This window comes from Salmo salar, chromosome 14, assembly GCF_965601325.2.
Source record: "Salmo salar chromosome 14, fSalSal1, whole genome shotgun sequence".
Classification (NCBI taxonomy): domain Eukaryota; kingdom Metazoa; phylum Chordata; class Actinopteri; order Salmoniformes; family Salmonidae; genus Salmo; species Salmo salar.
In genome coordinates this window covers 29,386,091-29,403,758 of record NC_138304.1, presented here as the reverse complement: position 1 = coordinate 29,403,758, position 17,668 = coordinate 29,386,091, and the positions used below count along the sequence as shown (strand labels likewise).

Below are 17,668 nucleotides of genomic sequence, written 5' to 3'. Positions count from 1 at the left end.
AAATAAATGCTTCACAGAGTTCAAGTAACAGACACATCTCAACATCAGCTGTTCAGCGGAGACTGCATGAATCAGGCCTTCATGGTCCAATTGCTGCAAAGAAACCACTACTAAAAAACACCAATAAGAAGAAGAGACTTGCTTGGGCCAAGAAACACGAGCAATGGACATTAGACCGGTGGAAATCTGTCCTTTGGTCTGATGAGTCCAAATTTTTGGTTCCAACTGCTGTGTCTTTGTGAGATGCAGAGTAGGTGAACGGATGATCTCTGCTTGTGTGGTTCCCACCGTGAAGCATGGAGGAGGAGGTGTGGGGGATGCTTTGCTGGTGACACTGTCAGTGATTTGATTAAAATTCAAGGCACACTTAACCAGCATGGCTACCACAGCATTCTGCAGTGATACGCCATCCCATCTGGTTTGCAGTTAGTGGGACTATAATTTTGTTTTTCAACAGGACAATGATCCAATACACCTCCAGGCTGTGTAAGGACTATTTCACCAAGAATGAGAGTGATGGAGTGCTGCATCAGATGACCTGGCCACCACAATCACCCGACCTCAACTCAATTGAGATGGTTTGGGATGAGTTGGACCGCAGAGTGAAGGAAAAGCAACCAACAAGTGCTCAGCATATGTGGGAACTCCTTCAGGACTGTTAGAAAAGCATTCCAGGTGAAGCTGGTTGAGAGAATGCGAAGAGTGTACAAGACTGTCATCAAGGCAAAGGGTGGCTAATTTGAAGAATCTAAACTCTAAAATATATTTGATTTGTTTAACACTTTTTTGGTTACTACCTCATTCCATGTGTTATTTCATAGTGTTGATGTCTTCACTATTTTTCTATAATGTAGAAAATAGTAAAAGTAAAGAAAAAACATTGAATGAGTGTGTCCAAACTTTGACTGGTACTGTATTTAGAACCAAATACTTTTAGACTTTTACTCAAGTAGTATTTTACTGGGTGACCTTTCACTTTTACTTGAGTAACTTTCTATTAAGGTATACATACTTTTACTAAAGTATGCCATTTGGAATTGGGTACTTTTTTGACCTTTGTCTAACATTGTGATGTTGTTCACTCCTGAATAATATCCTGGCGAATGGTGAATATCCTGGTGTAGGGAGGTTCACAACAAGTCATTTATATCTGCAGGGTGTCAGGGTGGGATGTCTTTCAACCTGGAACAAGTGGAGAAGGGGGGAGAAATTAACCTCACTGCTCAAATTTGAATGCTAGTTCAAGTTACTGAAGAGACAACTACCTTTATTAATGTGACAGTTTTGTATATTTTTAGGCTTAAGTTGTTTACAGTAAGAGGTAGAATAACTTGGCCTCTAATTTGAACTAGTATCACCAACCCCAATTGTGCAACACAATAGGTGAAGGTAAAGTAGCAAGAGAAAGTTATCTACAGTAACATTAGCTAGGCTACGGGTTAGGGTTAAGTTTAGGAGTTAAAGCATTAAGGTTAGGGTTAGGCGAAGGGTTAGCTAAAAGGGTTAAGGTTAGAGGAAGTGTTAGCAAACATGATAAAGTTTTCTGTAATGAGATTTAAAATCGCAACCTTTGGGTTGCTCTACGTTTGCGTTATATGCCTTCAATCCACCCTCCAAAATTAAGGGGAGTAGCCTGAACCATGAAAAACAGCTCCAGACCATTATTCCTCCTCCACCAACCTTTACATTTGCCACTATGCATTGGGGCAGGTAGCTTTCTCCTTCCATCCACCAAACCCAGATTCTTCTGTCGGACTGCCAAATGGTGAAGCAAGATTCATCAGTGTCAGCGAGATTTACACCACTCCAGCCGATGCTTGGCATTGTTTATGGTGATCTTAGGCTTGTGTGCGGCTGCTCAGCCATGGAAACCCATTTCGTGAAGCTCCCAATAAACAGTTATTGTGCTGACGTTGTTTCCAGAGCAGTTTGGAACTCGGTAGTGAGTGTCGCAACCGAGGACAGGTGATTTTTACGCGCTATGCACTCGGCAGTCACGTTCTGTGAGCTTGTGTGGTCTACCACTTCGCGGCTTAACTGTTGTTGCTCCTAGACGTTTCCACTTCACAATAACATCACTTAGTTGACCGGGGCAGCTCTAGCAGGGCAGAAATTTGAAGAACTGACTTGTTGGAAAGGTGGCATACTATGATGGTGCCACATTGAAAGTCACTGAGTCTTCAGTAAGGCCATTCTACTGCCAATGATTGTCTATGGAGATTGCATGGCTGTGTGCTCAATTTTATACACCTGTCAGCAAAAGGTTTGGCTGAAATATCCGAATCCACCAATTTGAAGGGGTGACCACGTACTTTTGTATTTATAGTGAATATCTCAATTCAACCCATTGTTTTAGAGTGTCCTTTTAGAGAGTAGAAACCTGTAAGTAGTACACTGAATATTGTAGCCAAAATTGAATGTTTACCAACAAAATACTTTTACCTATGACATTTATAAACATTTATGGTTGAAAATGACCCTTTCCAACCAATGACCCTTATATTCTAGACCATGGGTATCAAATTCATTCCATGGAGGGCCAAGTGTAAGCTGATATTCATTATTTCCATTCAATTTGTGTCCAATTAAGACCTAGACACCCAGGTGAGGGGATTTCCTAACTAATCAGTGACCTTATTGATCAATCAAGCACAAGGGAGGAGCGAAATTCCGCAGACACTCTGCCCTCCATGGAATGAGTTTGACACGTGTTCTAGGCCCTTGGTTTTGGAATGGAAAAGTTTTTTTGTAGTGAAGAGGGAGGGATGCATTTTTAATTCAATTCATGAATCAATGAGCCTCCAGCGGCTCTGGGGAATGATATGAAAGTGACTCGCAATGGAAAAAGGAAAATTAATTGAAACCCACTCATTGTTAACTTTGGAATCTACAATATTTTCCCAACTGTCATTTATAATTAGGATGGAGCATGTGATTACTCTAGTCTCTCTGTGCAGATGAGACAGTTGTGAAATGAATCAGGGGGATAGTTTTAATCCACTTCAATAGGTTTCTGTCCTAGCCTATTAGTCAAATGACATTAACGCTTGATGGCGTCTGCGGCATGGTCTATTTGGTATCATAGTGAGTGGTGCTGCTTTGAAGTTGTACTTGTGTGTGCAGTAGATGACCCATTTCTCAGAAATTCACCATAACACTAGTATGGAGGTCTGAGCTGTCACAGGGAGGAGGCCAGCCAGGGTGCTTTGACACTCTGAAACTGACTGAGGAGGCTCTCAGCTCTCCACATTTGCCTGTCCCCACTGACCATAGTCGCATACCACAGGAAGTTGGTGGCACCTTAACTGGGGAGAACAGGCTCCTAGTAATGACTGGAGCGGAATCGGTGGAATGGTATCAAATACATCAAACGCAGGTGTTTGATGCCAATTAATTTGCTCTGTTCCTGCCATTATTATGAGCCGTTCTCCCTTCAGTAGCCTCCTGTGTCACATACACCGCAATACATTATACATTTAACAGCATGCACAGACATGCCTGAGTTTTCTTTAAATCCCTCACAACTCCATCCTTATTGGTTACAATGCTGACTACTAAAAGGCCACTGGGGCAGGTGAGGAAAGGTATATGATGGTGAAGACGAGCTGGTCTCGCTGTGCTTCTGAGTCACAATAATTAGCTACACACGGTCATTTGTACGATATAAGCTCACTGAGCGGGTTCGCAGTTGATGTCCATAGCGCAGGTTAACATTTTTGGATGAATCTTGTCTTGGCGACAGCTCTACAGAGTGGTCATTATGTAGCCTAGCCACGGTAATAAAATCAGATTTTAAACCTAACCTCAATCGCACTCCTAACCTTATGCCTAAACTTAAATTAATACCAAAAAGCTAATTTTTGTTTTCAGACATTTTTTTACTCTAGGAAAAGATGAATCTCTACCCGCGTCCAGGGTGTCGTTTATGGCGCTGTCCATGTGCTGAATCGCACTCAACGCATTCCCAGAGAACGTCAGGTTCAAGTGATTAATACATGCTTTTTGCATCTGGATTCAAGAGGAATGTGTTGAATTCGTGTTAGAGATAGCCACGGCCTTCTAGAGTCAAATGTGGAGAAGAAGCTCAGACAAGTTGAATAAAATACAATGTAGACTATAAACTATAACTGTCATAAACATCGTCCTCTGCTGAATGAGTGTCGTTTCTCATTGAGCCACAGAGAGGCACTCGAGCTCCGTCCTGGATTAACAGTTATTGGGACTGGAATGAACAGAATAACGAAAATATTTCTACAAATTACATGACTGCTTGTAGCCTATTAGCACATTTGAGACCGGACTATTCAATGACTAATGCAATATTGGATTAAAGGAAATCTTCTCTGCCCCACATTAATGTGTATTATGTACAGTATGCTATAGTGTGCGGTGTGTTGTTTAGATAATAGGTTGTGCATAGTCCGTTACTTCACTTCTCATGCAGAACGCGTCCACCGAGGCGCCACTGGTTCTCGGCGTCCTTCACACATACACACACACACCGGGTCTTTCTTGCCGCCAAACAGCTGTTGAAAGTCTAGCAGCCTTTTTAGTTATTTTGATTGGGTACAATTTTCTGAGACTGTATTGAATATCAGATTGGATACCCACAGAGACGAGCTGCTATCGCGCTGTGAGAAGGCATCAACGAACTGAAGAGGGGAACCAACGTGCTCTGAATACAGACACAGACTATTAACGTCCTACTGTAGCCTTGCTCACCGCTCCCTTAGGAACAAAAACACATCCAATCGATCAGAGGACTTGCTGGTTAGGCTATGTTTGTTTTCTAATTCAACCAGGAAAACGTTTTCAGTATTTACAAGTTATTTTATCGGGATAATTTACCAGTTCTCTTTGGAACCATCTCCGCTTTATTCCAGAGGATAAATTGGCCACCCGCCGTCGGATCTCTCCAAAGCGCACAGAAAAGAAGCAGTAGCCTACACTCGCCCCCGTAGACGAAAGGTTCCTCTTGCTTTGACATGCTGTAGTGGTTTTGACTGGACTTATGGCTTCGCTGTATCAAAGATTCGCCGGTAAGATTAATACGAAGAATTCTTTCCCGCACCCACCTGAGGCCAGCCACCTACTCGGCGGACAGGTAGCGGACGAGGAGAACAACACACGGATGACCCCGCAGCCCGTGGCCGATGGCAGACCCAATGTTCCCCACCGAAAGAAAAATGCGAGCGAGGACGAGCGTGTAAGACCTTGCTCTAAACAACTAAACTATTGGTGTAGGCCTATGGATTTGATCATTCAAACCTTCATCTGATAATCGTTGACAACTTTAACATCACTTGTATAGCCCCTATCTGCTTTCTATTGTTTGCCCAATCATTTTACTCTAGGCCTAAACTATCATGTTGCTGCAATTATGTACTTGGTTCACTCTTGCCTAAATGGTTTTGCAACTGAAACAGCATGAGTTTCCCCGTGATTCTCAGATCAGTAGGCTATGAATTCAGAGCGTCAGATGCTCCACCAGTCAAGGCGTGGTTGCTATTCAAGAAACGTATTGTGTCTGGATGGTTGGCCTTGTGTCGTGTCTGAATAGGCTGTGTCACTTTCTATGTTGTGATGCTTGCCAACTATAACTGCTTAAAAGTAGCAAAGGATGGCTACTTTGAAGAATCTAAAATATAATTAGGTTTGTTTAACACTTTTTTTACGGCATGAATCCATATGTATTATTTCATAGTTTTGATGTCTTCACTATTATTCTACAATGTAGAAAATAGTAAAGATAAAGAAAAACCCTTGAATGAGTCAACTTTTGACTGGTACTGTATTTCCACACTGAGGTTAGAATAATATTGTGAAAATGATGATGATTCCCTTTTAGCTTAAGAGCTGTTTGAAAAGACTGCCTGAAATGTCAGCCTGTTTTGGTTGGATGCCATAAATTAGTTATTAAACTTAGAGCAATAAGAAAAAGTTCTAAACCTCTTTCTATTTTTTATTTCTTTCTTATTCATGCCACTCCCAGACAGTCCTAGCAAAATTCTTGCTTGAGAAATTGCTCTTTGCTAAGAAGCTATTTTTGTTTCTCTTTTACCATTTAAATGTAAAACAAAATCAAATATATTTTTATTTGTCACATACACATGGTTAGCAGATGTTAATGCGAGTGTAGCGAAATGCTTGTGCTTCTAGTTTCCGACAGTGCAGTAATATCTAATAATTCCCCAACATCTACCTTATACACACAAATGTAAAGGGATGGAATAAGAATATGTACATATAACTATATGGATGAGCGATGGCCGTGCAGCGTAGGCAAAATGCAATAGATGGTTTGAAATACAGTATATACATATGAGATGAGTAATGTCGGATATGTTAACATTATTAAAGTGGCATTACTTAAAGTGACTAGTGATACCTTTTATTGAATCCATTTATTAAAGTGGCCAGTGATTAGGGTCTGTATGTTGGCAGCACCCTCTCTTAGTGATGGTTGTTTAACAGTCTGATGGCCTTGAGATAGAAGCTGTTTTTCAGTCTCTCGCTCCCAGCTTTGATGCACCTGTACTGACCTCGCCTTCTGGATGGTAGCGGGGTGAAAAGGCAGTAGCTTGGGTGGTTGTTGGCCTTGATGATCTTTTTGGCCTTCCTGTGACATCGTTTTCTGTAGGTGTCCTGGAGGGCAGGTAGTTTGCCGCGGGTGATGCGTTGTGCAGACCTCACCACCCTCTGGAGAGCCTTGCGGTTGAGGGCGGTGCAGTTGCGGCGATATAGCCCGACAGGATGCTCTCGATTGTGCATCTGTAAAAGTTTATGAGGGTTTTAGGTTTTAGGTGAAAAGAGGTTGAAGAGGTGCTGTTGCGGCTTCTTCACCACACTGTCTGTGTGGGTGGACCATTTCAGTTTGTCCGTGATGTGTACACCGAGGAACTTAACTTTCCACCTACTCCACAACTGTCCCGTCGATGTGGATAGGGGGGTGCTCCCTCTGCTGTTTCCTGAAGTCCACGATCATCTCCTTTGTTTTGTTGACGTTGAGTGAGAGGTTGTTTTTCCTGACACCACACGCCGAGTGCCCTCAACTACTACCTGTAGGCTGTCTCGTCGTTGTTGGTAATCAAGCCCACTACTGTTGTGTTGTCTGCAAACTTGATGATTGAGTTGGAGACGTTTATGGCCACGCAGTCATGAGTGAAAAGGGAGTACAGGAGGGGGCTGAGCATGCACCCTTGTGGGGCCCCAGTGTTGAGGATCAGCAAAGTGGAAATATTGTTTCCTACCTTCACCACCTGGGGGCGGCCCGTAAAAGTCCAGGACCCAATTGCACAGTTCGGGGTTGAGACCCACGGCCTTGAGCTTAATGATGAGCTTGGAGGGTACTATGGTGTTGAATGCTGAGCTGTAGTCAATGAACAGCATTCTAACATAGGTATTCCTCTTCTCCAGATGGGATAGGGCAGTGTGATGGCGATTGCATTGTCTGTGAACCTGTTGGGGCGGTATGTAAACTGATGTGGGTCTAGGGTGGCAGGTAAGGTGGAGGTGATATGATCCTTGACTAGTCTCTCAAAGCACTTCATGATGACAGAAGTGTGTGCTACGGGGCGATAGTCATTTAGTTCAGTTATCTTTGCGTTCTTTGGTACAGGAACAATGGTGGCCATCTTGAAGCATGTGAAGACAGCAGACTGGAATAGGGAGCGATTGAATATGTCCGTAAACACACCAGCCAGCTGGTCTGCGCATGCTCTGAGGACGCGGCTAGGGATGCCGCCTGGGCCAGCAGGCTTGCGAGGATTAACACGTTTAAGAGTCTCACTCACGTTTGCCACGGAGAAGGGGGGGGGGGGGGGTGCAGTCTTTGGTAGTGAGCCGCGTCGGTGGCACTGTATTATCCTCAACGTGGGCAAAGAAGGTGTTTAGCTTGTCTGGAAGAAAGACATCGGTGTCCACGATGTGGCTCGTTTTCTTTTCGTAGTCCATAATTGCCTGTAGACCCTGCCACATACGTCTCGTGTCTGGGCCGTTGAATTGCGACTGCATTTTGTCCCTGTACTGACATTTAGCTTGTTTGATTGCCTTGCTGAGGGAATAACTACACTGTTTTATATTCAGCCATAATCCCCGACCTCCTTTCATGGTTGAATGCAATGTTTCACCCCTTTCAGTTTTGTTGGAATACCGTGATCTATCCACAGTTTCTGGTTGGGGTAGGATTTAATAGTCACAGTGGGTACAACTTCTCCAATGCACTTCCTAATAAACTCACTCACAGAGTTAGCATATAAATCAATGTTATTGTATGAGGCTTCTGGGAAAATGTTCCAGTCCACTTGATCAAAACAATCTTGAAGCGTAGATTCCGATTGGTCAGACCAGCGTTGAATGGTTCTAGTCACTGGAACATCCTGTTTGAGTTTATGCCTACAGGACGGTATGAGCAAGATGGAGTTGTGGTCGGATTTGCCGAAGGGAGGGCGGGGGAGGCCCTTGTTAGAGTAGCAGTGGTCCAGTGTTTTGCTCGAGTGGGTACTGCAGTCAGTGTGCTGGTAGAATTTACAGTTGAAGTCGGAAGTTTACATACACTTAGGTTGGAGTCTTTAAAACTTGTTTTTCAACCACGCAACAAATTTCTTGTTAACAAACTATAGTTTTGGCAAGTCGGTTAGGACATCTACTTTGTGCCTGACACAAGTCATTTTTCCAACAATTGTTTACAGACGGATTATTTCACTTATAGTTCACTGCATCACAATTCCAATGGGTCAGAAGTTTACATACACTAAGTTGACTGTGCCTTTAAACAGCTTGAAAAATTCCCTAAAATATGTCATGTCTTTAGAAGCTTCTGATGGGCTAATTGACATCATTTGAGTCAATTGGAGGTGTACCTGTGGATGTATTTCAAGGCCTACCTTCAAACTCAGTGCATCTTTGGTTGACATCATGAAAAAATCTAAAAGATATCAGCCAAGGCCTCAGAAAAACAATTGTAGACCTCCATAAGTCTGGTTCATCCTTGGGAGCAATTTCCAAATGCCTAAAGGTACCACGTTCATTTGCACAAACAATAGTACGCAAGTATAAACACCATGGGAACACGCAGCCGTCATACCGCTCAGGAAGGAGACGCGTTCTGTCTCCTAGAGACGATTTTACTTTGGTGCGTAAAGTGCAAATCAATCCCAGAACAACAGCAAAGGACCTTGTGAAGATGTTGGAGGAGACGGGTCAAAAGTATCTATATCCACAGTGGCAACATCATGTTGTGGGGGTGCTTTGCTGCAGGAGGGACTGCTGCACTTCACAAAATAGATGGCAACATGAGGAAGGAAAATTATGTGGATAAATTGACGCAACATCTCAAGACATCAGTCAGGAAGTTAAAGCTTGGTCGCAAATGGGTCTTTCAAATGAACAATGACCCCAAGCATACTTCCGAAGTTGTGGCAAAATGGCTTAAGGACAACAAAGTCAAGGTATTGGAGTTGCCATCACAAAGCCCTGACCTCAATCCTATAGAAAATATGTCGGCGGAACTGAAAAAGCGTGTGCGAGCAAGGAGGCCTACAAACCGGACTCAATTACACCAGCTCTGTCAGGAGGAATGGGCCAAAATTCACCCAACTTATTGTGGGAGCTTGTGGAAGGCTACCTGAAACGTTTGACCCAAGTTAAACAATTTAAATGCGATGCTACAAAATACCAATTGAGTGAATGTAAACTTCTGACCCACTGGGAATGTGATGAAAGAAATAAAAGCTTAAATAAATCATTCTCTCTACTATTATTCTGACATTTCACATTCTTAAAATAAAGTGGTAATCATAACTGACCTAAAACAGGGACTTTTTACTCAGATTAAATGTCAGGAATTGTGAAAAACGGAGTTTAAATGTATTTGGTTAAGGTGTATGTAAACTTCCGACTTCAACTGTAGGTAGCCTTGTTCTCAAATTAGCTTTGTTAAAATCCCCAGCTACAATAAATTCTGCCTCAGGATATATGGTTTCCAGTTTACATAGAGTCCAGTGAAGTTCTTTCAGGGCCGTCGAGGTATCTCCTTGGGGGGGTATATACACGGCTGTGACTATAATCGAAGATAATTTTCTTTGGAGATAATCACAGTAAGGTACTTAATTGTTACCCAGAAATTATTTGATATTGACATAAAAACTGTTGCGTTGGACCTTTTTTTTAAAGCAAATTTTCTTTTTTTTCCTTCAGTTTTACAGCAAATGTCATACAATTCTAGCCCTGTGACTTATGCCATGTTAGTATGATAGCTGAGTGAGAATGACTAACAATTAATGTGGGCCCCCTGGAGTTTAGGGCCCCTGGGCCATGATTAGATAGCTGGCTTGACTTACTACCAATCTAAAAATTGTTAGCTGACATGGCTAATTAGGTGACTGTCAGCGACTGACATAACAAGAAAAAAACTGCTGATGCACAAGAACATTTTGAAATTGCAGCTGGTGTAGTCTACTATTCTGACTCTCAATGGTAAGTAGAGACACCGCCTCAGTTTTTTGGGGGGTGTCTGGGGCCCTCTAGCGACCGGGGGTCCTAAGCGACTGCTTATGTCGCTTATGCCTGGAACTGTCCCTGCTTGAAACAAATTACAATTAAACATTCTATTTGTAGTTTAGAGGCAAATGAAAATCCAATGTAATACATTCAGTGATTTGGCCTTCTTTTGCAATCTAATGATCTAATTTGAAGTTGGCAAGCTTTCATGGATTCTCGTTTTGCAAGGACTTACATGTGGAGGTCCAATAGATGATTATGCGCTGTAGCCCATATATTGGCTATGTTGAAGACAATTCTGATGTAGTCTTGCTTTGTGTTTTAGCCATAATAATTCTTCAAGGCCACTTTTGCGACGAGGCTCACACCCTTTTATTGTCCATGGTGATGAAATTGCACACAGATCACATTCCCTGCTTTTGCTAAGACATTCTTTAGTAGACCTATGCTCATACAGTTTGTTTTAGTTTGTCCTTTTGAAACCGGTGTTGCTCGAATCCCTAAGCTCGAAATGTGCTGACTTGTAGAATGACAATGAGTAGAATGACAATGAGCAGTATAGCCTATGTCTCAAGCGTGAAAAAGAAACTTGGATCCTGTGAAGAATTGGCCGCCTAAAGTGACTCTTCCAGCGAAGCTGCTGCAGAGTAGGTCTAGCTGTAGCCAGCATAATGAAGGGAATTCAGCATTAGTATCATGCCCAATGACAACTGCTTAATTTAAATGCAAACATTTAGTTCATTTTCACTATAGTTTCTGAACACTTTATGCTCTGTATTATAAAGGCATGTATTTGACATCAGTGTTTACACATTGTCGTTTGAGCTCCACCTGAGTGTCCATCTAATCTCTTTTCTCTCTCCAGAGATAGTGAAGCTGTCAGCATGAGGAGGATGTCTCCTCTGCATTATTGATGTGTATTGTGATGACAAGCAGGGAGGGAGTGAACACACTGCCTCTGTCACTGATACTGTTGACACTGAAAGAAACACAAAACGAAAGGACACAGCACAGAACGACACAGCACAACACCACACATAGGTGTTAATTACTCTGTGTAATGACATTGTTAGACAGTCATGTTCCCCAATGTCCTACTGCAACAAATGTCTCTGCATTTAATGAGTTATGTGCTATAGGCCATTCAAGTAATATTAATAGGGTCCGGTTCATATATCTTGCAATTTCAGGATTTTATTGCACTTAACATGGTTAAGGATAGGTGTATTTTTTTTCTAGGGTTATTTCCAATGTGTAACTAAAAAAACAGAGGAACCATTCTCAGATTTCTATGTTTCCTGTAACATATTTAGGAGTGCACAGCTCACCTTCAGCTCACCTTCAGTCCTCCTGATGTCCCCTGAGGAGTACTGGAGCATGAAATTACCTTTTGCCTCATGAGTTTCACGGATCCTAGGTTGACATTTTGTTTTCTTGACCTCAGTGGGAATTTCAATTTTAATCACGTTTCTTTTCTGAGTGAAAAGTCTTCCTTACTTGCAGCAAATTCAATTTGAAATGCAAAGTCTTTTACATTGTAATGTAATTATTATTGGCAGGGGTGCAAATTTGGCTTTAGAAGTGGGGGGGACATAAAACAAAAAGATTATTATGTGTTTTTTGTCCAGTTGCATAAACACTCCAAACAGCCTTCCCGACCACTTGGAGGCGTCCTCATTGTCCTAAAGCACACCTGTGTCTCGTTTTGTATCACATTCCAATAATACAATTTGGGGGGGACAAGTGAAAGTTGCACCCCTGATTATTGGTGTCCTCAACCACTACACAGGGTCATTCCATACTTTGAAATGTGTAGCATTTGTGTTAAAAAAAAGGTGACCCATTTTTCCCGTGTCCAAGGGCATTGAAATATTTGATATTGATTTATTCACTTTGTTCTGTTGGAATTTAGAATTCTTTTGATTAATCAAAAGCTTTGATTTGGGAATTCTAAATTCCAACAGAACAAAGTGAATAAATCAATATCAAATATTTCAATGCCCTTGGACACGGGAAAAATGGGTCACCTTTTTTTAACACAAATGCTACCTATTTAACACAAATGCTCACCATCTAACTTATGTACAGTATGTTAACAGCAGTAACCGGATTCTGTGGTACAGTATTATAGAGTCCCCTGGGATATCAACCAGAGTTATTTCTCTCTCATTACTCTCTACTGCTAATGGCAGCCGGGGCTGAAATCCAACAAAGTGACTTTAATTAATCATCGCGGGGCGGCTGTAGTCTAAAATATGGGGACATTTAAAGGATAGTGACCTGTGGAGCAGGTTCCCTTTGTGAGTAGGAGCCATATTGACTTTTCCCGGGTACCCAACCAGCCAACAGAGGAACTCAAACACCTCCTACTGTTGAGCTCTTCCTCCCCTGACAATGAAAGGTGACACATGAGTGTGAACTGTGCAGGAGACCTTGGTATCTCATGACAGAGAGTTGTCGATTTGATTCATACATGTTTACTTAATTTTGAGTTTCTTGTATTTTCTTTCAATCGAATCACCTGATAGGCTAGGACATTGTTAAGCTTGGATTTCATTGATGTGGGGCACTGGAGATTATGGTGTGCTGTGTGAATGCTTGAACACGTATTTTAACTGACAATAAGATAACATTCAATTAGACAATTTTTTTGTACATTTGTGGCAATTATGTTGGTAATTACTATTGTGCACTGACACATTTACTGTAAACCCTTGCTCACCTATAATGGGTAATTCATCACAATAGAAAGTCTGACCTGATCCACTTGGCAGTGCCATTCAGCACAGCCTTCGGAAGCTTTTCTCCTTGTATTCCTCACATTTCAATTGAAAGCTAAACATAATGTTGAAGTGTGAAACCAGGTTTTTATAGTAGCACAGCAGTTTTATTTTTAACTAATTATCACATCTGAGTTTACAAAAGAGTCTCTTTCCCTCGTTGAGGATAACACAAGTCACTGCCACTCATGTGCGTCCTGAAAATTGAGGAGAGGCAGAAGTATGAAACAGCATGGATAGTTTGCTACAAAGGCTGTCTTTCCGGGGACTCACATTTGTTAGGTTATTCTCCCTGACTCAATTCTCTCTCACTTGAGATGATATGAGTGATTGGTTTTATGCTTATTTCTCAGTTTAAAAACGTTTTAGATTAATATCGCATGCTATTGCAAGCTTTTGTCAGCTGTGCTTTCTTGCTCAAAACATTAAATAAGATTGACTAAAAAAAGATTCAGATTCAATTATATCATACTAACATTTTTTAGTTGTTGATCAAAATAATAGCCAGTGAAATCTAATCCTAGTAGCTACATTGTTCTGTTATCGTGTCATGTACTCAGCTTGTCTGGTACTGAGTTGGCTTCACAGGAGATTGGTGGCACCTTAATTGGGGAGGATGGGCTCGTGATAATGGCTGGAGTGGAATGAGTGGAATGGTATGTGTTTGGTGCCATTCCATTAGCTCGGTTCCAGAAATTATGAGCCATCCTCCCCTCAGCAGCCTCTACTGGTTGGTGTGGGAGTTCAAAGGGTATGATAACACCCTGGCTACATGATTGAAGTGTGATATGTGTCATTGAGATGGATATTGGTACTCTGGTTGGTAGACCAGGGCAGCCTCATCTAGCTGGGCGATTCTCACAAAAACATGAAATCTTTAAAAAGACATGCATCAATAAATTTCCTTTTTAGGTATTAATAACAAGGTCTGAAGTGTTTGTGAGCATTCATATAAAAACATTTACTGACAATTGAACACCTTTTTTGAACATATTTTCCAAAACATGTCCTTAATAATCTCATTACCGCAATGGTCTGAAAACGTCAAGACCATTAGGAAAGCTAATACATTTTCACATTTTTTTTTATTGATTATTAACAGTCATGCACAGTTACTTGAAACTCTGAAATAATACATCTTTTAAAATTAACTTTTTTATTTGATTTTGACTGATTTCTCTCATTACCTCAACACCTTATGTAGTCTACAACCTAATATTTTTGATATTTCATTGACAGCTGACATATTTTCTAAATGATGTGGCAAGCCTGAAAGTGGCAAGCCTGCATTTAAAAGCAAACTACCATTTTTCCTTTCATTAAATTAACATAAAATGAACATTTGTTGCGGTAATGATAGGTTTCGGAAATGAGGTTGATGATTTCGGTAATGATAATAAGTATACTAAGACTGAGGTATGGTTAAAAACATTACATTTAGTGTAGAAAATAAATTTGATCATATTGGCACAATCATGGATTCAAGTTCAATCAATTTCATTTTGCAGTGCTTCAAAAGTACATAACAAACATCACATATACAAAAACATTAGAACAGCACATGTCATCGTCACTACACACACTGGCCTGTACAGTGTCCCATGGGGATGATGTTTCTATGACCCCAAGCTGGTGCAGCTTCTTTATCTTCAAGCCAAAGTTTTCATGCGTTTTGCAAACACATGTTTCTCTGTCTGTAACTCTTTGCTGGCCAATCCAAAATGGCTTAAATTTAAAGAATTGAGCCTTGGAAAGGTTGTGCCTTTCATTCTCAGACAGAAATATTCGATGAAGATTTGCCACAGTGTCCGTTAAGGCTCTCTCACGGCATATCTGGCCCTTTTACCGAATTTCTCCGGATTTCCCATTTATTACAGTGGAGACTCCATCTTGAGGAAGGAAGCAGCTAACACGTTTGCACATTAGTCTTCTCTGTCTGTTATTGGGTAATGTTCTCTGATGACCTCTCTTTGTAGTTTTCCTCTGGACCTCTCTGCCTTCCATGTTGACAATTACCTGCTTCCTCTTGGCCATCATCTCAAGTCTTTTCAGTCTTTTCTTTAGGTTGACCATCTCTTTGGTCCTCTGCAGCAGCTTCTCTTCTGTGTAGCGCAACTTTGACCTCCATTTTGATAGTGTTTTCTTTCTTCTGTTCCTCTTTTTGGGTGATTCCTTTGGGGTAGATGTCTTCATTGGTCCTGGTGTCTGTAGAGATGTCTCTCTTCTTTTAGGAGTTGAGTTGATGGCAGGGACATTTACCTGCTGAGGTGAGAATGTCTGTTCTCTTGGGGAGGCTGTGTCTTCTGAATAACTTCCTCATTTTGCTTCTTGAACATGTTGAAGTGTATCATCTTCCTGGCTTGATGGTGTTATGTCCAATACAGCGTTTAGCTGTTTCTTTCTTCTCTAATACCTTTTTGAGTTTTCCCGCCACTGTTTTTTCTTCTTTTCATGTTGCTTCTTTGTCAGATCTTGAGTTTTCTTGATTTTACAATTTTGCTTTCATTTTTGATATCTGGAAATGGGAAGGAAGTATGACATGAAATGAGCATGTCTCAAAACATGGGAAAGAAATCTTACTGTTATGGACACGTCATCCTATAGTAGAGACTGAATGGCTTTGTGTGTGTGTGTGTGTGTGTGTGTGTGTGTGTGTGTGTGTGTGTGTGTGTGTGTGTGTGTGTGTGTGCCTATAGAAGGGACTGAATGGCTTACATACTTGTGTGCATCCTACAGTAGGGACTGAATGGCTTACAGACTGTGTGTGTGTGTGTGTGTGTGTGTACACATCCTATAGTAGGGACTGAATGGCTTACGCTTACAGACTGTGAGTGGACATCCTATAGTATAAACAAAATGGCTTACTGATTGTGTGTGTGTGAGCGTGTGTGTGGTGGATGTGTGCGCACGCATGTGTAGACTTCCTAACACTGTAGGTTATTGACTCCCTATAGACACTGTATGAGGCATAGGGTTCCTATAGACTATATATATGCTAATTACACTTGCTGTAACCACTCCAACCCCTAACTTCTCTCTGTCCTTCCTTCTGTACTCTCCCAGCAGTTCTGGGTTGGTGTAAACCTTTTCTCAGAATTCTGTCAGCCTTCGCTAAAGCTTTCTTTTTGTCACTTGCTGACTGTCTGCAATTTAACAGGACATAAAGCAAATATCAACAGTTAGTAAATAATATTTCAATTAATAGTTCATTATATTTAAAAAATATAGTCTGTATGATTAAATTCTCATTACTGAAACAGTTCTCTCTACCGCAACTGGCCTTAAATTGCAGCGGTAAGTGAGAATGGTGTTGCGAAGGATGAGGAACCTTAGCATGTTTTGCTAACAATAGAGAAGACATGATGACTAAGCAAATTTTTAGTCAATGTACATAATTACACATTAATGAAGTATATTTTCATAGAAAATGTTAAAACTAACGTTTTTCTAAATGTGTAAAACTACTTGTATTTGTAATGATAATCAATACGTATACACAGTCTGACAAGCGAATGTTTAACTTTTAACTGGATAAATATAAAGAGATCTGCTTGCCTGGTAGCCATCTTGAAGGTACTGGCAGATGTGTTGCTTCATTCAAAATCAAACTTTATTTAAAATTCTCTGTGTGTGTGTGTAAACAGTCCTTCAAAAATGTTGCGAAGGATGAGAACATCAGTCATGGACACTTCATATTTTTTAATTATTACTATATATGAATATTCAGGCAAGAATTTTTTGGGGGGTCATTTGAAAACATCTATTAGAACAAATATTTATTTTCTTCTGAATATTTTCATTTTACTCTGTTTAAATTACAACAACATACATTCAGACAGAGCTGGACGCGTTGCGGTAATGAGAATTTCAGCAGAAAATGCAATAAAATACAAAATTAATGAATTCATATGTTGAAATGACTCTTTGTGTAAGGTAGAGAATACTATTATGATATTTTGTTACATTACTAAATTACATGTTTTATATTTAAAATCATTACTGCCATGGTATTTTAGTGGTTTCATGAGAATGATCCAGCTCCATCTGCCTGTTAGTCAGAGAATAGAATACACTCCTGCTGGTCTATTCTGCTCTGAGGACCCACCCTTGCCTGTCCAGCCAGATGTACATTTTGGTCTGGATAGAAGCTACTTTAAGGACACACTCTAGATTTGTGCAGTCAGCCCTGAATCAAGCTTGGCCCAGATCCCAGACATCACTCTAGTGTTAGGAGGGACAAAGTTTGGATATCTTCAGGGTCTGCAGGATCAGCTAAACCAAATAGGGGTGAGTTTCTCTTGAACAAATGACATTTGTCAAAGGAAGCACTTTACTATTCTAGGAGTGGCTTGAGTCTGGGTTGTCGGGGGAAATAAAGTAAAGCAAAG

The 17,668-nt window shown here is 40.9% G+C and overlaps 1 protein-coding gene across 2 annotated transcripts in view; it reads left to right on the top strand.

Moving 5' to 3' along the window:
• The window catches only part of LOC106569194 (A-type potassium channel modulatory protein DPP6), a 172,659-nt gene that overhangs the window by 47,857 nt on the left and 107,134 nt on the right, over positions 1 to 17,668 (top strand). The window contains exon 1 of one of the 2 annotated variants that reach the window (XM_014140301.3): positions 4,251 to 5,206. The exons of the other annotated variant lie outside the window; for it this stretch is intronic. Within the exon in view, the coding sequence (XP_013995776.2) occupies positions 5,012 to 5,206 (195 nt within the window). The 5' untranslated portion in view covers positions 4,251 to 5,011. Of the gene's footprint in view, positions 1 to 4,250; positions 5,207 to 17,668 lie in introns of those variants that run through there. 2 annotated transcript variants of the gene reach the window in all.